Source organism: Centrocercus urophasianus, unplaced genomic scaffold, assembly GCF_019232065.1.
Source record: "Centrocercus urophasianus isolate 14NV4802_14NV808 unplaced genomic scaffold, USGS_Curo_1.0 seq_2, whole genome shotgun sequence".
Classification (NCBI taxonomy): Eukaryota; Metazoa; Chordata; class Aves; order Galliformes; family Phasianidae; genus Centrocercus; species Centrocercus urophasianus.
In genome coordinates, this window is record NW_024884755.1 from 2732950 (window position 1) to 2754669 (window position 21720).

Below are 21720 nucleotides of genomic sequence, written 5' to 3' on the forward strand. Positions count from 1 at the left end.
GAGCAGTGAGGCAGGGAGCCTGAAGCAGAGCATGGAACTGCAGTGTTCCTTTTTAGTTACCTTGATCATTATTCGGGTACAGATTTCCTAAGCTGCTTAACTGAAGGCCTTGCGTGGAAATTCAATCCCTTCTAATTGTGGGATGCTCTGTCATTTCAGCAGGGAAAGCTTAATTCTGATGGTGTATGAACACCAAGTTACCGTGGGGTTGGACAGGGAATGCATGCAGGAAATTGATGGCCATACGGAATAGCTGTAACCATCTCCCATCAATTCAGAGATGTGGTACAATTGTTTGTCTGATTGTTGCTGGGGTTTAGAAAAGACCACAATTAAAGGAAAAGCAGTAACAAGAAAGGAGCTGAAATAATGGTTATTTGAGCAAGTTTTGTTTCTTTGAGGGCAGTCTGGATTTCTTAGTGAAGCCTATGTTAATAGCAGTTTACTTATGAGAAAATAATTGTATATATTTAAAGAATGCTGAATTTATTTCTAGTTCAAAATTAAGAAATGGCATAATCTCTTTTTTTTTTAGATTGAAAAAGGGAAGAGAAGAATAACAGATCACCTGTAAGCAGTTCATGCTCAAAAAGGAGCTGCTCCAGGAGCAAGGCAGGCACACAGCACCCAAACTGCACTTTGGTGCCAAATGCTTTTCTCCAGCACTTAGCTGTTATCTTTCCTATTACAGCTGTGAGTCATTTCATGAAAAACGGACTGAAAATGTTGCAGTCTCTGTCAATACTTGGCTGAAGTCACATTTTAAAAACACTCAGAAATGTAATGCTTACAGTTCTGATTTCTGTAAAGAATATTTCAGAAAGAGAAATGGAAGTTACGCTAGCAGGAAGCATTTTGAAACTACGACTTTAACTGTGCAAGAATAATTTTTTTTTGAGTGAGTAGTTAATGCAACATCACTCTGTTCTGACACCCTGAGTGCTAATGTCTGACTGAGCTGCTTGTGATTCAGTACATGGTGTGCCCGGGAGCACCCAGCCTCGTGCTATTTTGGTGTCTGTGCCGTCGGCGCAGCCTTTGACAGATGCACACTGGGGGAAGCTTTGCCCGTATGAAGCTTTCTTCACACAAGCCTTATTATGAGTTCTTTATTGAAAAATACACTTGCAATATTTTCATACAAATTAATGTAAATGGTACAGAATAACAAGAATTGTCTGACAAGTTCATAAATATTTTTACAGGAACATCTACACCACTGCTTGACTTCAGGCCTTCTTACACAGGTAAGAACAAAAGACACTTTTATTCTACCTTAACTGATTTTACTGTGGAATTAAGTCCTAAATCTTCCTGTTATTCAAAGGAGCAGGGATGAATGAGAACACTGAGCTTTCAAGTTCTGCTTCCTTATAAAACCTTCTAGCATCTGTGTGTGCTAAATTTTACAAGAACAACAACATTGTCCCCAGTTGTCCTTAAAGATGAATAAGCTGGCATAGGACACTAATTATCAGGAAAGGTCTGAGCATACCAACAAGGTTGGTATTTTAGAATTAATTTAAATGAAAACAATTAGTAGATCTAATTAATATATGCATTGCTTTCTTATACCATTAGCAGGAGAGAGATTTCTCCCAGGCAGCCTGATTCTATCCATTAAAAAAACCAAACCCCTCTCCCTCTGTCCTTTAAAACCACTCCAAAAGCACAGTGTGCATCTTTAAGAGATCGAGGCCACCTTCCTTCTACTGAGGAAGTGAGGGCCGATTCCTGACTCTCAAGCAGAGCAATCTGAAGAAACAACGCAAGCGTATAAAATTTCTTGACCAAAGCCCACATCCCTGACCTCCTGCATTTGTTACTGCATGCATGAATTCTTAATGCCGTTTGCTGAAGGAGAGCTGTGGGATGTCAATTTGAAAATAAATACAAAAATTGGATTGCTTCCATTAAGAAAAATGGCTGAAGTCAGCCTTGAAAAAGATATTCACATTTAGAAAGTGCCATTGCAAATATACAGCAAAACTAATCTGCCTTAAAACCAATGCTTCACAGCCCTATCAAAAGTGCCACCTTTTGAACATGAGTTCACTTTAAAACATTGCACAGCTAACAACAGTGTGTAAGTGGAGTTAGCTACTTCTATACAACAGGGTGCCCAGATGTTAAAGCAAAACAGCGTGGTGGATTTGGTGGCACACAAAGCATCCCGGATACATACAGAATCCATACAGGTAGCTTACTTCAGCTCTCAAAAAGCTTATTCCTATCTTCCCTTTCCAAGCAGAAAAGGCTGGACATTGCTAGACTATCACTTATAAATGATTATTTTTATGGCAGTCATTAATGCTTATTTTTTCCTTTTTTTTTTTTTTTTTTTTTTTCCCCCAGAACGACACGTTTGGCTACGAGCGCCTTGGTACAATGCTCCCATGTTTGATACATATGCAACTTCCTATCACAAAGCTGAAAATGGTCAAGCATTGATGAAAACACTGTAAGTAGACTGGTTGAGCAAATAGATGCAAATACCTGCTGCTAGGTAGAAAGCTGTGCGAGGGACGCGTTCTCCAAGCAATAAAAAGCTTTGAACTGCCTTGTGCAGCCAAAGGCTGCAGGTAGGTCACCTGCCTTCCGCCCAGCTTTACGACAGGCAGAGTGGAGCTGCAGAGTTCAGAACGCATCCTCCCCGTCCCTGGCACTGGGGAAGCAGAGGCTCGGCACAGCCCAGCAGGGACTGGTCACCACGGGCTGGCAGGAGCATCCCGATGCCTGCACGGCTTTGTGAGTCCATGGCATGCTCTGAGCTGCCAGCAGCAGAGAGGGCCTACCTGTGCTGAGCCCCTGCGCTCAGTGGGACCCTCGGTCGTTGGCTACGTCTTGCAGTCGGCGTAACAGAGCAGTGTGGTTTTCCTGACAGATTCTCTTAGCTGGTGCTTCACTATCATCTTCTAAGAGAATGCCTCTCTTCTTGGTTGGGGTTTCTCCTGTTCTAATCATGCTGTTAATTTCCTTTAGCCTCTGGGGAGAGGTGGAAAGAAAAAATTCTCATTATTGTGGCAACAAAAAAAGCAGTTTTTGCTAGTCCCATTACTCTAGGCTTACAAATGCCTCAGTTTTGGAGCTTTCTGTAACAAACTAACCCTTTTAACCATTGTGCTGGTCCCATTACTGTATTCCAGAGTCTTTCTCAAGCAAGCCTTTTGTGTAAGTTTTTTGATGCTCTGCAGGTGCACGTGGAGCTGAAAGGCCTTCCAGCTGTAGTTATGGCATGTTATCTTACACCATAGGTGCAGAATTCCTATCCTGAATGAAGGTGCTGCTTGGAGAAGGCTTCTGCTTCTGGAGATGACAGGATTCAGCCTGTTCCATGTTCGCTTGGTAAGTCTTTTTGTGCTAAGAGACATTTTTCCTCACTAAGTAGATAAGAGGGAATGACTGTGGTTCATGTTTGAGTCTCCATGCCAAACGCCCCATCCTGTGGTGTCACTGATGTACGTGCACTGTTACAGAGGGCAGCTTTATAAAGTACACAAGTGCCTTGGATACCTCATTGCTCTCCAGCTTCTTAGATCTGTAGACTGACAATCTGGAGACAATCTGGTGACAGAGTACATCTTCAACAATGTACACTAGAAGGAGTGTTGTGCAGTATTCTCTACCATCACGTCCCAATGTAAATGACAGAATTCAGGATTTATAAAACCAAACTAACCCCCTTTAGTCTTACCTTAGATGGGCTGCTGCTGAAATAATAGAATATTTTCTCTCGATGAGAGAGAGCAGACACGTTTTTGTGGGGTGAGATGTAGACCGGGTGGTTCTGAGTCAGCTGTACTCTGCGAGGAGAGCTAATTCTCACAAAGGGGTAGGGCGAGAGCGGAGGGGAGTCCGTCTGCTCAGGAGGAAAAAAAACACTCAGCTGCTACGTAATCTCGGTAAGGTATCTACAGTAAGGCTGTTGTAAGCTGGTCATTTTTAGCACAGTTCAGATGTTTTTCTCACAGCCTTCCCTAGGACACAGCAGGATTTGTTGTACATCTAGGAAATATTAGTATTTTACTTTTTATCTGAGGCTGGTGGATGACATTCATTGGGGCCGTGTATTTCAGCGAGAGGAAGTAACAAATAGGCAGCAAAAGGGTTTAATCTTTCAGCACCAGATTATATACTTGAACTGGAATTTTTGTCATGAATACTCTTGCTTTCCTTAAGATGAGGTTAGCTAAGGGTACTCTACTGCACGCACAGTAAAATAAGATCTATTTACTAACAGAAGCACAGTGCTATCTCACCCCATTTGAAGTGTACTTCAGGGCAAATTCCTTGATCTGCTCAATGTAGATGCTGTTGTAGAACTGTATGAGGTCTCCTCGCTCTTCCTCCTCAGTATCGCTGTTTGCTCCGGTCAGGCGGGTGGGAGTAGGAGGAGCACTGCTGGGGTGGGGCACAGGCAGGGTGCTGCTGGAGCGCATCACGGGGCTGGAGTCTCTGCTGGCTGAGGAGAGAAGCGCACACTCCTCAATCCCCAGCAGGGCACAGGCGCCTGCCCTCAGTGCTGGCGATCCTGCTCAGCACCCTGCCTTACAGCAGACCAGCGAAATGCTGAGTATTGCTCCAGGAACACTTCATTTCTAACAGCTTAGTGCATGAGCTGATTTTTTTCTGCAGAAGCTGAGCTAAAATTCCATTTCTCAGGCATTTCCCCTGTAATTTGCCATGTTGCCAGCTGGCCCAACTTCAATTGAGGAACGTCAGTCTTTCTTTCGGCAAATGGTAGCAATATTTGCCTTGGTGGTACTTTTGCCTTTGTAATGTGGGAATTTGTGGAATATGTTATTTTTGTCCCTCCCCTCCTTGCCCCCTTTCTGTGACAGAAAACATTAAAACGTACGGTTGTACTGTCAAGTATTTGAAAGCCGGTTGTAAGAATATGCATGCTCACTTTTACTTGCTTTTTTATGCAAAATTCAGTCAAGGAAAAATGTGTTAATTCAGGTATTGAGGCTAGAATCTTTGTCCGCACTCCAGAGACATGAGATGTGCTATACCAGATGCTGGGAGGGGCTGGTGGTGGTTTTCGTCTATGAAGCCAGCCAGCTGCTGCCTCTCTGCTAAACTATTAAAAGACACTGCTGTGGACATGCTACTTTCACTCTACATCATGTTCTCTGGTGTCCAGACTTACCTGAGGAGTACACTTAAGGTAAACACACGCAGTGACAGATTCAAAACTGCACTGTCACAGCAGGTGCAATGCTAAGCTTCACTTTGCAAAACAACTCTTGCACGTTGTTGGTACGTTCTTAATTGCAGCTAAGTTTACCTAAGAAGGAACTGTTTGGTGTGGGGGGTGACACAAAATCCAACTTGTACCCTAACTACACTGTTCTGAGAGCAGGATTAAAAATGAACATCTGGAATTTGGAAACACTCACTTCTTTCTTTACTTCTCTCCTTACTTCTGTCTGTAGGGGAGTTCTGCTGGCTGCTGCTGTCACTGCTGCCAGACTGGCGGCGGCGTCTCCTGCCTTTTATCAGGACACTCCTGTACACCTGCAGGGAGACAAGAGCAGCACAGCACCTGTGAGTGATGCGCAGCTGCGCATTCTGGAAGCAACAGTCTGCACCATACATCTGCTTTTAGAACACTGTTTGACATCACATTGTTTTCTATATGGGAAAATGCAGGCAGCTTCCTACCTGTCATCCAGTAGGTACTGTTGATGGAGGTTGTAAGTGAAGATAAGTTAAATTACAGGTACAGAAAAAGCTTTCAGTAGTGCAAGATTTGGGTGCGACTGCTATTTTTAAGGACAGTGGCTCTGAGAATGCATCATTTAATATTTATTAGATGATGTCATTTATTAAATGCCTTAGTTCTGCTTTGGGAACGAGGAGATTTCTAACTGTACTTACGTGACTCTTGGCTTGCGGTTGTGTCCGGTAGCAGCGCATAATGTTCTGGAACGACCTGTCTTCCTTTGTAACCTAAGAATAGTGAGTATTAGACCTCCTGTGGTAGCTTTTGGTTGTTTTCTTCCCCCACCGTTTGGTTTGCTGAGGTTGTTTTTGGGGTTGTTAGAGCAATCTCTGAACTACCAAGCCTTAGAAAACGTGTGTTTTTGTTCAGCTTACCTTGGCCATTACGTAGATGGCGCACATCAGCAGCTGATCCAGATGCCTGTCCATCATGATTTCAGGGCAGTGCATCAGGGAATACTCAAAACACGTCCAGACTTTTTTCCGCAGCTCATCAGATATATCCAGCTTGACAGAGAGATCCCGCAGACGAACACTTGCTAAATGATACACCTGATGGAAGAGAGACAGTGCAGCGACCGCGTCAACGGTGCTTCTTATCCAGGTTAGAGCGCAGTTTGGACATGTGTGCTCTGTGAAACTCGTGCAGATGATAAGCTAATGACAAATACTGAAACTATCTTCTTCTGCTTACAAGACACAGACACTATTATACTGGTACTAATGCTAAAAAAGCATTTGTTTTTGAATTCTGCAATTCTCCAGATTATTTCTTCAAGATACTCTTGAAGTACAAAAACAGCACCTATAGAAACCTCTGTATTGAATAAACAAGAATATTTCAAAAGTGAAATTCTTTCTTTAAGAGCCTTGAAGATGGACACGTTTAAGCAGCTGCTACCCACAGCTGTAAATCTACTTCTCAGCTAGTGACAGCTGTACTGTTCAGCTACTCTGACAGTGAGAAATTTCTGCACCGGAAACCAACCCTTCAGGTATGCATCTGAACAGACAAAACATGTTAGCTTGGAAACTAAATATTCTCTTATTAATATTAGAAGTAAGGAAACATCTCAGCATCACAGAAGAGCTACCAAAATACAAACTAAGCAGGCTAAAAAGTACCTTTCTAAAGAAGAGGGAAAGCGAGCCCATCTTCCGGGAGCGAGCGGCTGTGGCAGTGAGGTGCTGGGCTGGCCTTGGCTCCCCGGAGGTGATGTGCTGAACAGTGACCTGTCCTGGGAGCTGCAGCGTTGCCCCTGACACCTGAGTGCTCAGAGTGCCCGTGAGAGCCTGGGCACTGAGGGGCTGAATGGAGCCAGAGACAGCTTGAGGCTGGGCCCCTACATTTACCTGCACTGGGAAGAAAGTTATTCCTCCATTTTCATTGGCGATACCTGTAATTTAAGGAAGAGTTTGACATAAGAGCAAGGTTGGGTGGTTTGTTTAGTGTGGATGGTGTTTCCTGTTAGAGCTTTTTCTTAATAGTTCAGTAACACTTAAATTAGTTGCTTATAGTTTGTAGCATACTATAGAGACAAAATGTATTATGAAAGTACTTGGAACTTCTTATCATAAGGAGACAGGAAAATAACGGAATTGAGCTGATCTTTAACTGTAATGTCACTTTCTTCCAGTTGAGGAAGCAAAGGTCACTGCAATAACCAAGTCGCTAATCCACAGTCAGTGAACATCTTTGTGCTCTGTGTCTTGTCTCTAAATTCCACTGATCCATTCATACAGTTCTTCCTCACTATAAATTCTTAAGCCTGCTTTTCTGCTCTGGGTGTGCTGTTTTCCCCCCACCCCCTGACTGTATACTAACATCTGGATAGAAATTGGCCTCATGTGACAGCAGCTCTTCTCTTACCTTGTACAGGAATGGTCACAGTTTGCCCATTATTGGCTGTTACGGTGGCGGTTGCTACTGTAACCAATGTCTGGCCAGGCACTGGAGTTACTGACACTGCTTCAGGATTCACGTTCTGCACAGGCACCGTATTTACCACGGGCTGCTGGGAAACTCTGACTGGAGTTCCGTTGTCGGAGGTATTATCGTTATCAACAAACAACCTTCTCCTGGTAGGGTGGGCTGTAGGAGAGCTGTATCTGTCATACAGGGTAGTAGGAGAAGATGAAATGCCTGGGGATTTAAAAAAAACAAAATCTAATTGTAAAATCCCTTATAATACAAATAGATTTAAAAAAATGTGATGAGACCCCAAATGTCTCATCACATTGGAAGCATTTAAAATTAATGTCTACATCTGTGGCTTACAGATTATGAGATGACTTGATCTCAAATAACACGGTGCTGAATATCTTTTCCTTCGAGACTGTATTATGCTTTAGTTCCCCAGAAAAAGCCTGAAGCCTCACAGAACTAAACATACATTGGAGCTTCTAATCTGGTGTAACAAAAAAGCTGCTCAGGTGCTACTGATCAGAACAGATGTACTTATTTAAACACATACATGTGTGTACACAGATGTCGTTTGTAGATATAAGCTCCTGAAACCAGTGACACGGGACTGTTTTGATCTGAAATAATGTTTCTGTCTTAGACAACTGATGCGACTATGCAAGTTACAACAGAAATAGCATTTACAAGTGCACAATTCATGCACAATTGTACATAAACCACTAGAGCAGCTTCCTTCTGTACGCCCTTCAGATTTGTAAATTCAGGGCACGGTGTAAGAGTGATAAATACACTGTACTTAAAAAACAGCTCACCTTTTCCCAGGCCTCCGGTTTCAGCTCGGACCTCGTTTAGTCGTCTTGGTGTCAGTGGAGAACCCACAACACTGTTGGCAGCAGATCTCTCAAAATACTGAGGTGGCATGACCTGAAATAGTTGTACTTTTATTAGTGTGTCTGTGGCACAAATGATTTTTAGAACCACCAGTCTATAAATGTTGAACAGTGAAACTATATGGAGGAAAAGAAAAATGAAGAACATTGAAAAATTACTGTAAACTTAACTTGAAAACTTCGTAATGATTGTACTACTCTAGAAAATACAATCCTGCAATAATCATTCTGTGACTGTAATTAAGAGTCTGTTCTTAACCAGACTCCTGTAGCAGTCTTCTCAAGTGTGACTGTTTCATACCTCCTCTGTGTTCATTATTCACTGTGCTCCTACTCTAAGCAAATACGGGGCGAGAATCACATCAGCTGGATGCCTGCGTTTGGACATCTCTGCAGTGGTAACAGGTCACACACAAACACATGCAGCTCTTTCTCTGCCCCGCTTAGCTTGTAGGGAGAAACTGAACTCTGCGCATACAATGCTGATGTCCACTCTCCACCATTCTGTTTGAACAGACATGTTAGGGGTACAGAGACATGCTCACCTCTTCACAGCTAGGAACTCTGTTGTCGTTATCTCTGATTCTGTCCCACAATATGGACTCCTGTTTCCAGGCCATGCTTTCCAAGATCTGTTCTTCAATATGATTAAGGTGTTTTACAACTTCCCGACAAAGGCCGTCTTCTGCTCTAATGAAAACCTCAATTACCTGTAATGCAGAGAGCAATGAAGTCCTTGTGGTACTGAATAAACCAGTGACTGAGTATAATATTCTTGTTTTCATATATTTCTTCTTACAGTGAAATTAGATCCTAAATTTTCAAGGAAGAGACTAGTACAATTATTAGACTGTGTCAGTATGGTTCAATTGTCTGGTGGGCTGCAAGTTTATCAGAAGACAGGTACATGTATCTTCCCACAGCAGCAGTGAATGCAGAACAGCTGCAGCAGCAGCTCAGGATCCCTGGTCACTAGCTCAAGATAAATGACAATCCTTAGTCACTTGCACACTGCTCCTATGTTAAACTGATTACCAGTAGTCTGATCTTTAAATGCCCAAACCAGCTGTAAAATACTTTCAAGACAAAAAGGGGCAATGCTAAGAATGAAGAGTTAATACACATTTAGGTAAAGAGATTATTTAATATAAGCCAAGAGTACACAGGACTTGATCAACATTTCTAGCTATTACTTTACCTTATAGAAGTGATAAACTGGAATGTCAAATATTTCAGTGATGAAGGGAAAGCTTCCAGGTAACTTGTACGTGAAGGTGACAATCTCAAGGCAGCACGCCAGCAGGGAGCGATGAAACACATCTTGCTCCAGTACTGCCTGCAAGAGAGTTGCCCAATTTAATGCTTCATTTACAGTGTAACAACAGAACTGCATGATGCTTTCTGTTCTGCCTCAACAGTGAGATTAGAAAGTTTTTAACTAGACATTTGCTTTTGTACATGATGGAACAGAATCCAAATTAAAACATCCTTATTCTTTGTAAATTTTATATATCCTTTTTGTTCGCAAAGGTGAATAATTTCTTGGACAGCTTTTCTTCCATTCAGGAATGCCTTCCAACAACTCAAGAGATTTACTCATCTAAAATAGCATTATCCTGTCCTATAAATATTTTCTTTGTTGCAGATCCAACTTTAAACACAAGGTGCAATTGGAGGAGTTGTCCTTACAGATAAGTCTGCGTCTCCCAGTCTCCTCCTCTCTTGCTCAATGACCAACTCCAAAACCTTGTAGTAGAGAACCTCAGCACGACGAAAATGCTTGCTGGCCACATCTGCAGGAATTTTAAACAGAAATAATATTGTGAATTGTGATAAAAGAATCATTATTTATCATAATCTACAGAGTTAAAACAACAGCTTATTTACTTGTGTGGATTTCTGTGCAGCTGTGGCTACGCTGCTTTCAGGACTAACGGGACTCATGTTTAAGGGTTAATGTTAGCCATGGAATCTCTCTACTGCACTGAAGCTTGATTGCAGAGCACAGCAGCTTAGTACTGAACTCAGAACTTGGTAAAAAAAACACCATGTGTAAGAACAACCCTTATTACTGCTAAAATAAAAAGTATTTCAAGATCAGAAAACACAGTGTTTGGAAAAACCTCTGTGGGGATCCAAGCACTCTGCAAGACAAAGTGAACAACTGTGTTGATGAGCACAGATACAAAGTACAAAGCACCTATTCTTAAAAAATTTTAATCACTTTTTTTGACAGAAATGCACGCTTAGATTTGAGAGAAGAAAAACAGTTCTGAGTGCTTTTCTTTCCTCCCTTCTGTAGAACATAAGAATATCAAATTCCAGTAATTTATGCCAAGTATGATTATGAAAGTTTATACAGGGTTGAAAGTTGCTCTATCTGAAGACTAGCAGGAAAAGACAAGAAATAGAAAAGACTCTTGTGCAAAAGCACAGTGTCTACATAAGACAAAGTTTACTTAGAAGAGATCAGTATTTTTAAATGCACATAAATTCCAATTTATGTAAGTAAAATGTTTCCCACCTTTGGTCAAATTACTGAATTCTTCTTCAGACTGCATGCTCTGGCAGTATACTTCACACATCTCTTTTACTCTGCTTGCAATAGATTGTGAAGGATCTCTGGAACATGCCCTGAAAATACAAGCTATTTCAGCGTCCTACTTCTGCTAAGACAAATACACACACACACACACACAAAAGAAACCAACAACAAAAAGACCTACAATACAATTAAAGCATGAAGCTGCGAAATATCTTTGATAGATAGCGACGCAAACACACCCACACAAGCCTTGCTGCACATGCACTACAAGACAGCCACAGCATATTATACTTTAGTGAGTGTCAACTCTTCTTAAGAGTTCAATACTAAACACATTCCATGCAATATAACAAGTGCTTTGTAACATACTGTACCTGAGCCAAAGACTTCTGTACACGGAGAAAAAGAAATTATTTTTGATCTCCTACAGAATAGAGTGAGTTGCCAGGTAGTGAAGCTGGCTAATTAATAAGAAAAATCTTGAAACAGTTGCATTTGCATTTTGCTGTTAGGGAAGCTCAGAATGTTGGGTTGAGAACGCTGTGTGTTCTTACAGCTGTCAATCTCTCAAGGATTGTGTAGAAATAAAGACAAGAGTCTCTCTGAAGTTAAATGTCCCTCTGGCTCCTATTTCACTTCAAACTTCCAGAACTTAAATCACACTATTTAACAATAACATTTGTTATTACAATTTCACCTTTAAATGAGTTTTTTTGTTAGCTACGCATCAAGCTTACCTGAAGATTTGCTCCAGATTTTCACTGGGGGCATTTTTCAGCCCTGCCAGCATGGTGTGAAGGCGGCTCAAGCTGTAGGTCGCGATGGAAACAGGTGTCACATAGGGGTTGCTCTCCTTCACGTACCTGCGGCCAGTGAGGGGGGTCGTCATCCGAAGCGATTTAGACTAAAAAGGAAAAAAAAAGCTTCTGTCTGTACATTATTACAAAACGTAGAGCTTCTGAGAGACCCAGAGGTGGCAGGTGCTAGCATTGTTTCTTAACTGGTTATAATATATATCTGGGAAAAGGGAGCAGGAATCAAACAACCCAAACCAGTTCACTCTCAGTAACAGCCAGCAGCCACAGGTCTATTTGTCACCTGGATGTTGGTGTCAAATACTCATGTAGAAGTGTCTGAGCAGTGACAAAATGACCTCACACTGAAACACCAGAACTGGACAACTCCTTCTCCACAAAACCAGCAAGGGACCGTGCCAGACTCACTCTGTCAAAGTGTTGCTGTAAATTATGCTTCACTTGTACTCGCTCAGCTGTTTCCACTCCTGAGGGTGTATTTAAGCACCGTGTGAGAGTTCCAATTTCTTCATCTGCATCTTCCCCGAGAAATATTCGCTCATCGAGATTTCCTACTGACAAGACATACTCCTCATAGGCCTTGTTGATGGCTTTGCTATAGAGGAAAAGAGAGAGAAAACCCCTTTAATTAGACAGTGCTTTCTTTACCTGCTTTCTGACTGAACACACCTCTGCCCTGTCAGAAGGCTGCCTCAGAACGAACTTTAGCCTCAGTTAAAACCTACAATACCTTAAACATGACAGTGGCATTATTCTACCTTTGTAATTGATGGCCTATCATTTCATATGGCAACAGGAGGAATGCACTACAATGCAGAGAACTGGTGGCATTTGGATGGAAACTCCTCAGAACTTACGCAGCATCACATTGCCATTTCTGTACCATTTAAATGCACAGCACAGTACCTCTAGGTTTAAAAAGCATGAAACATTACCACACTTGGTTCTTCCCTCCTCCCTGCCCCCACTCAGTGTGCCCCACAGCCTTTTCTTCCAAACACTTTACATTACATAGAAAAAAACATGGAAACATAAACAGAAGCAGACATTAAGCAATGCTATATTGAAAATGCCTCAGCCACCAAATAGCTGAAACACCTTTTAGTATAATATATGAACAGCAATACGTATATAAAGTAATAGTGGTAAGACAGAGGTAATAACCCAAAGGGATACAGATGCAGACCAAAGCACAAGCTGACTCACAAGCTATCTCCAAAGTTTCCAGGATCTAGAAATCCAGTCAGATTTTCATCTTTTCCTTTTAAAAGCTGTAAGAGCAAAGAGAGGACATTTCAGTTGTTAAAGTTCTGAAGATAATAAGGAGGGAAACATTTTTCTGCATCCTGAATGCACTGACCAACCTTCTTGTCAAAAAGTTTCCGAATGTATGGCTTCCAAAAATGCTCCTTTATGCCTTTTGCTTCTAAAACCAATCCGTAATGCAATGAACACAGCTTTTCAATGATGCAGGGAGGATCAGATGATGCTTTATAGTCCTTACTATGAAAGTCTTCAGGCAGACCTATAATTACAAATAGAGTCATGTTTAATTTCTTATATTCATACCTTACTAAACTCAAACTCTTTGCTATGTGGCCTAGGCAGTCTGAAATTAAAACATGAAGTTTGTGTCCTTGAAAGAAACACAGTGTGCCCTCAATGGGATCATCTTATCAAAACTGCCTTTCAAGTGACAAACCTAAAAAGCTGAGATATTCGGTGACAGAAAATATCAGTTCTAGCAGAAAAATGATGAAGCACTTATGAGTGGTAGTATTTATTCAAATAAGTTGGAGATAATGGTCCCTGCTCACATCCAAGCCACCACAAGATAGTGAATACTACAGGATACTGAAAATGAAAAAAAGCATTGAAAGAGTTACGCCCAGGTTCAGAGGAAGCTTCTCACCATCCACTCATGTGTTCAGTTACCAAGTCAGCCTGTGCTTCCATTCTTTTCATAAGGCACAACCCAAAAGGGAGAGAGAAACAGTCAGGGTGCCTGCTTTGTATCTGAGCACAGGATCTTCCCAAACTGCTGCCTGGGATCTCTACAATGTGACCTGTCCCACAACGACTGGGTCATTACACAGTTTCACTGCCATTAACATATCATTAACAAAACGTCTCCTCTGGAAGTCCTTCAGTGGTATTTCCATAGTTCACTGAGATCTTGACTTAGTATTCTAGTTATAGAGCTCAATTCTGTGTTCCTATGTCACGCTGGTAGAAATAAAACTGCATAGTCAGAGAAAATAATTCCCTCTACTACATATCTCCATATCCATTTCGACTGCCTTAGAAGTTCATGCAGATTTTAGATAAAGACTTCTTTTTTTTTCCAACATACCTTTAAAATTGGGATTCAGAAGTTCTTTATGGTTAGGGCACTGGAGAGCATTTCCATACACTAGATCCAAAGCACATAACAAGAGATGATAGGAATTGACCAAGTCATCACTGATCATGGGAAAATTACCTTTGGTACAAGAAAGATAAATGAGATTAATTAAAATCAGCATCGATTTGAAATTATTTTACAAAACAAAACTATCCAGACTTGTATTTCCAATCAACAGTGGAGTATTTTAAGCACAGGTTTTGGTGACTAGATTGTCAATATCTGGATAGAAACACAGGAAGTAAATGGACACACAGTTAAAATGAAGCACATATAATTGCTTTGGTTCACATTTACATTCAGTTTCCTGATTCCATGTTTGTGAAACAATAATTTCAATGTGGATAATTGAAGCTATTTAAAATAATGAAGCTGAAATGTAATTTGTATTAACTGTACACTTTCATCAGTTCTTTCCACACCATTACATCTTCAGGACAGAAATCGAAGTCCTAAACAAATACAACAGCAAAATGTCAATCAATTAATACCTTAACGAAGTGATGCCGTAACAGGATCTCACAAGCATGAAGTCTGGCATGGCAGTAGCTACTGACAGCCAAGTCAAAACAGATCTCATTCTACACAGCCAGTAGTTTCATAAACAATGTGTGAAGTCAGTGACATTCCAAACAACAGATCAGTGCTCCCTTCCACAGCCAAGCATGAAATAATACAAACCAGTCATATTGATGTAAAAGAGATCTTCTTTTTTAAATTTCTATATTAAGGAAAGTACAAAGTTACAGAGTCTACAAATAAATTCATGAAAGCAGCACACAAGAGCAGCTCTATGGCTATGAAGGTCACTACCTTACTTTGCAGCATATACCAAACGTACGAACGAGTCTTGTGCTTTCTGCACTTGTGAAACCAAACACAAGATGCCGAAGCTTGCAGAAAGATCATGGTGACAAGCCTCGACTTGCTGCTGATGTGTGGTTGCCATGATAAGGATTACTGCCAGCCCTCAAAACACAGCAAACAAATGGGGAATATTTCATTCCTCCGGTGGTATACATTCAGTTTGTATTTTTGTACTGCTTTATACACTTCATACACAGTCTTGTACTCTTCATGCATTTACCACTAGTCACTTGTTAATTCTGCAGTCTGTAAGTACTGTAAAAAAACTGTCTTGTAAAACTTGATGGGCTGTTATCAACACTGTGTTCTAGTCCACAAAGTTCATTTGTATGTCTGAAACTGCCTGCCAACCAACAAGCAGGTAATGGTGACCTACTCAAACATACCAAGCAATAACCCAGCAGGAACAAGACCCGCTCAGACCCTCTGCTCCTGTTCAGGAGCAGCATGCAGCCTGTGCAGAAGCAGCATCTTCCATACAGGACAGCTGTTTGGTACAGCACCTTTTATACTCCTGCAAAGATCCAGGGGTATTGCCCGTAACTTTTCCAAAATGAAGCCTGCTGGCAACCCTCTGCTTTGTAGTGAAAAGAAAGGCTAAGCTGGACAGGACAAAGCTACTGCCAGAAATTCCATACTGAGACAACCTACTGCAGTCTATCCTCAGAAACAACCAGTGAGACACATCACCTGCACTGACTGACCTTGCAATCCCAAACAATCCTTCTCTCAGAAGAACTCTCTGGAAATTACAGATGGGACAGAATACTACCTAACTTATGTTCAAAGAATTCCCAGTGAACTCATCCTACTGTACCAGAATCAATTCCTACTGATGAAAGACTGTAGATTATGCTGTATGGCTGAACAACTGAAGCCTAAAATTTTGGGGGCTTCACTGTCCCTCATGCAAAAGGATTTACTTCTGCTCCCTTCTGTCTTTTTCTCCAATCAGTCATCAAGAAGAAAAATGACTGAAATCCTCTGCTATTCGTATTAGCTTTAAGGGTGCTTTTACAATAAAGGCAATAGATGCATGGCAATATATTGGCTCCTCCCTGCTTTGTTTCCATACAAGCCCGTTAACACGGCATTTCCACATGTATGTTCCAAGGCAATCTGAGCCTGCAAGACAGCCAGCCACTTACATACCTACTGCCATGTCCAAAAAGCAAGAGATTGCTTGTGAAAAAGATGCAGACCTACTTAGTAATGCATATGATTATTCAATACAATTACTATATGCACATTTTTAAAGGGTGTGAATGAGCAGGGGTAGATCGAAAAATCCAAATGCTACCTGTGACAATGCCATGAAAGTACCCTCAGCTACAGTTTCATGACACATCTTTGCTACGTTACAGAAAAAAGTCCATTACATATTATCACCACTGCTGGAAACGTACAAGGAATTTAAAGTCATCATCATCCATAAAACATAATACTTTATATTAATTACAGCTGTCTAAATATGAATTCACTAAAACTCTGAGCTAATTGTCCCTTACAGCCTAAATCCCCAAAACATAGGGAACACAGGAGCAGTATTTCAGCTAAAGCTACCGAGGTGCTGGGACACAGTGCTTACCTCAGACACGTGGTAAAACACACTGCTGCAGAAACCTAAGTGCATTTGTTCAGGCTGCTCCAAGAAGGCTCTTTCTACTAAGGGCCTGCAGCTATCTCATGTTTACAGACTGATACAGACCAGTTTTTTGTAGTATTCAGCCTCTTTCCAATCTCTTACCTTTTGCATGAACAAACAGCACCCAGCAAAACTGGAAAACTTCGGTCACTGTGCACGGCTGTCGCCTTTTGGGGAAGAACACAGCAAGAAGACACAAAAGCTCAGTGAATTATGACAGACATTCCAGCATTCTGAAAGAAAGTCCAGCTTTGCCATAGAGCAGCTAAAACCATGGCCCTCCCCCCAAAAAACAAAACCAAAAACCTGACTGAAGGAACACCATGGCTGCTCAGAGCTTTACAGCAGGCACAGCGGAAACCCCAGCCTCAGCCAGCACGCGATTCAGACATCATGACACCCACAGAGCACCACACTCAGAATGCCTTCTGAAGTCTTCTGAGCAATGTAAGCACGTGTGTATGTTCTGCAAGGCATTTGTTACACAGCATGCTGGCATTAACAGGCTGTTTGCTCACAGACTTCACCTACATACTTTGGTAAAGTGTTTTTCCCCGCACAATTTTACATACTATGGAGAATTCTGAAATACAGGGGTTTACCAACATTAAGTTCTACTAGTTTTGAGTGCCATTCATGAGGCCCTTCCCTCTGTCCATCAGGAGTTCTGTACTGATCCGGGGCTATTTACTTCTTAGTTCTGCTACTTACACCAGTTTTCCTCAGCACCCATCCTAAACATTTAACTTCATAATTCTGGCTAGTAAGTTCAGCCACTGCACTTGGAAACAGGAAAATCCTGGCACAGTAATCAACTCATCTAAACTAGTATTATTTTACTCATTTGCAGTACATACTTACTGCAAGGAACATTTAAAAAACAAGCAACAGCCCCCACCCTTCTCTAGCACCCCTTTTTGTTCAACACCCCTGCTTGTTTCCATGTAGCACATACCTGAAGTGCTATCTCACATACCACATCCCAGCCTCCAGACAGTACGTATGAACAAGAAGGTGGCAGCAGATATGTTTTATCCGGTATGATCACAGTCCTTCTAGAATTAGTTCTATTTTAATTCTCACTACCAGTTTAGACCATAAGACAGGTGCGAGCCTCAAAGCTAAAAGTTTGCACGATGCAAACAGTCTTTATTGGGTTTTCTCTGTTTCTAGAAGCACCATTTGCTCCATAATTCTGTTTTTAGTATTATTTATTTTATTTAGCACTATATACCAAAGCTGGAAATTCTTCTTTCATTCAGGCCAAATTCACTCACAGCAAGGTCATGATCTCAATTTCGGCAGTAGTTCTGTCAGCCTGAACTCATTTCTTTGGTTACTCCATCAGGTTACGTGTTACATGTTAAAAGCATGCACAGTTCACACAAAAACTTGGAATTACCCTCTGACTTAATCTTCAAAATAAATTCACACTTTGCTATCCAAACAAACTTGCAGAGCTTACTCTTCTAGCTGCAGAACTGCACATGTGCTATAATTTCAACATCGTGTGCTCATCTCAATATATCTGCAACTCAATATCGGTTACAACTGCCACCATGTTATGCTCACAAAAACAATCAAGCCAAAAAGAAAACACGGTAAGAAACTGAGAAACAGAGAAATAAAGCTACAACTACAAAGTAAAATATGCATAAGATCTGTCTCTATAAAGAAAAGTAGAGGAATTAATAGGCAGGTCACCATGCTAAGCCATTCTACTGAGGCTGTACAGATCATAAAGGGATCTGATTCTTTCAGCCTTTTCCTCCCTACAATAGCATTTCTTTCACCTAAGGGCTGATTTTCATTTCTCCCTTTTATCTTTCTCCCCGGATCACAGAAGCTTACCAGCTTCGGGGCTTCGTGCACCCTGTCAGATCTGACAGACCAGAAACAAGATTCCAAAATCACTGTAAGCAAGGCCCAACCTCTGGTACCATAAAGAACTACTATGAAAATAAGTTAAAATACAATTAAAACAACCAAACAACTTCATCATGTTTTTGTAACAGCAATGGTCAAACATCAGTCTGTCAATAACAGAACCATACCTCTGTTTTCTTCCTCTCTGTTGACGGGGTGGATCTTCCTGAGGGTATCTGAACATGTCCTGAAAAATGGGCTCATACTTCTTAAAAATTACTGCAGAGACTGTAAAGTTTCTCTCCAGTCTTTCAGTCCTTTCTCGGAACTGGGAGGGTAGGTTTGCCATGTCTTCCCATTTCTTCATCTTGTTAAAAAACTCAATCAAGCTGAAGATATCAAACAGATTAGTTCTCAGAGGGTTGGCTGTTTGCTTCTGTTTTCACTTTGTTTTGCAGAAACATGCTCTATGTATATTTACTTACAGCAAAAGTACAACTTATACTTTCCAAACTACTGATAAAAGCAACATTGCAAACATGACAGTAACAGTTTTAAGTGCTCAGAGCCAGCTCCTCATTTACAAACAAGAGCTGAGACAACTCACAGCACGCTGCCAGGCCCTGCTGATGACTGCGTTAACTCTATGTTGTGGTTCTTGGCTTTCCTCACAAGGACACAACCAGCTCTCCAGCAGCCCGGTTACTATAAAGTCAGATTCCTGAATAAGTAACTTAAGTGAAACAAAATCTGAACTCTGCCGAACACTAAAAAGACTCTGCAAAGTGTGAAAAAACAAAGGAAGTGTACCAACAACGTGTAAAGTTGGCTTACACTGCTTTTCACTACTTTTCTACCCATATTTTTTTCAACTTTATCAGTGTTTCGTAACCCAAAATGCAGAAACTGTTCCGCTGTACTCAGTTCCTTGAACCTCCAATTAGCAAAGAAATATTTTAAAAGTAACTCTTTAGATTGTTTCAACAAACAGCAGCACTCCAACAGTAAGGGGAAGAGAACTCCATGTTCATATGAACATTCCAGTTTCTGACAATCTGATGAATTGCTACCACACAACCATACTGCTGTCATCAGTTTCAGGAAGTTTTTCTTCATCATTCAATGGAAAAAATCATAGAATCATAGAATGGCTTGGGTTGAAAAGGACCACAATGATCATCTAGTTTCAGCCCCCCTGCTACGTGCAGGGTTGCCAACCACCAGACCAGGCTGCCCACAGCAATCAATCATTTGATAGAAGGTCATCAGAATCCAGCATTACTTTTGTTCCATAAAAGACTAAAGGACAAAAAGTGAAATCTTCTCACCAAAATGAGAAATATCACATTTTCAGAACCAATTAAAAGCATCTATCCACATGAGAAACCCACACTTTGTACACTCTTTAGAAGCAGACTGTTCTTCATGGGTCACCTTCTCTCACTTTCGAGCACAGGAACTCTCCAATTTTTCTCTCAGAGATTGGTCAGACACTGGAATGGCTGCCCAGGGAGGTGGTGGAGTCGCCATCCCTGTTCAAGAGGTGTCTGGGTGCAGAGCTACGAGATACAGGTTAGAGGCCTGTGGTAGCAATGGTGATGGGAGGACGGATGGACAAGATGATCTTGTAGGCCCTTTGTAACTTTACTATTCTGTGATTCTATGAATTTTAGAACTCATAAATAAAAAACTACCCTACCTGTGTGGCAATGAGCTACAGCACACAGATCCCTGCAGTATAAATTCTATCTCTAACAAGGACATCTGGACTTTGTTCTTAATTTCTACATTCTTCAAGGTGCTTTAAATTGGCTGAACTGAGTTACCTTTGTTCGGAGCAGCGCAAAATGCGGGTCAGGGATACGTAATTACCCTCAACCGTCCCCCTGCTGACGGTCGGGATGGCTTTCCTACAGGCCACGTAGAGGGCACACGCCAACCAGTGCAGCTCATTGCCCTGTGAAGCAGAACGCAATGCACGTCAAGCCCCCTCCGAGCTGCCGGCACCTACAGCTCTGCAGCCTGCACCAAGACATGGAGACAGTGCCACAGATGGGATGCGCTGCACGAGCAGCACCATTTTTGTTCTGAAATCCTTACAGCTGTGCCGTGCTTTCAGCTACCAGAAGAGCACCCAGAGGTCGGCACGGCGCCAAGCAGCAGTGAGAGCAGTGAGGTAGGCAGGAAATGACCCCCCTGCCCCACGGATCCGCCGTGAGGTGACGGGGCTCTGTACCAGTTCGGTGTATAGAGAAGACGTAAATAACGACAGCCACCGCTCCATTTCATCTAAACGTCCTTCTGCCCTCGTCTGTGGGACGGCACAAGCACGGTTCCCACGTTTCTCTCTCACACACAACGGTCGCTCAGCTCGGCGGCTGACCGCACGAGCCGATCCCAACCGAGCCGTGCCCGACCCGACCCTCGCACTGAGGAACAACGCCATCCCGGCGCTCCCCCATCGGCCGCCTCACGCTCCCGCCCCGCCCCGCCGCCCCGCCCTGCTGCCCCTCAGCGGCCGCGCGTGGCGGCACGAGGCTGTTACCCCGACCCCCTCCTCCCCACCCATACGCACGGCGGGCCGCGCTCCCTCAGCGCTGTGAGGTGATGCCGCCCCCCGCCCTCAGCCCCGCCGCCCGGCCCCGCGCGCACCTCTAGCGTGTAGTTGCGCTTCATGCTCTGGTAGCTGAGCCAGGCCTCGGAGCGGGCGCGCTCGTCCATGTTGAGGCTGCTGCAGAGTTCCTCGTAGCGCTGCCGCGTGTCCCCTTCCTCTGCCGGCGGGGACGGGGCGGCGGGGATCGCCCCTCCGGCCCCCGGCTCGGCCTCGGCCTCCTCCCCGCCCGACATCCCGCGCCCCGGCGCTAGGGGGCAGCGCGCCCGCCGCTCACTGCGCCTGCGCCGCCGCCCCTGGGGCTCTCGACGCGCGTTCGAATCCAAACACCCCGGCGCCGAGCCACGCCCCCGCCCTCCGCCGAGCCGCCGCCTCTGATTGGATGGCGAGAAGAAGCCTGACCCGTCCGCTTTGCGGCCTTGCGCA

General features: G+C 42.8%; 1 protein-coding gene and 1 long non-coding RNA gene across 2 annotated transcripts; one reads left to right on the plus strand and one right to left on the minus strand.

Annotated features, from left to right (window-relative positions):
• Positions 1-1093: 1093 nt before the first annotated feature.
• Positions 1094-21490, minus strand: RBL2 (RB transcriptional corepressor like 2). Its single transcript, XM_042821815.1, has 22 exons — positions 21336-21490; positions 20510-20640; positions 18872-19072; positions 16920-16984; positions 14255-14383; positions 13266-13426; positions 13108-13172; positions 12310-12496; positions 11824-11990; positions 11066-11175; positions 10231-10334; positions 9740-9877; positions 9087-9251; positions 8464-8575; positions 7598-7870; positions 6853-7124; positions 6103-6279; positions 5884-5955; positions 5403-5520; positions 4260-4462; positions 3695-3859; positions 1094-2985 (listed from the first exon to the last, which is right to left on the minus strand). The coding sequence occupies exons 1-22, from the start codon at positions 21402-21404 to the stop codon at positions 2815-2817; spliced, it is 3255 nt and encodes a 1084-aa protein (XP_042677749.1). The 5' UTR covers positions 21405-21490; the 3' UTR covers positions 1094-2814.
• Positions 3352-10180, plus strand: LOC122161998. The gene is made up of 3 exons (XR_006169371.1): positions 3352-6331; positions 6594-6722; positions 7607-10180. It is a non-coding gene; the product is annotated as an uncharacterized LOC122161998 (long non-coding RNA).
• Positions 21491-21720: the final 230 nt, after the last annotated feature.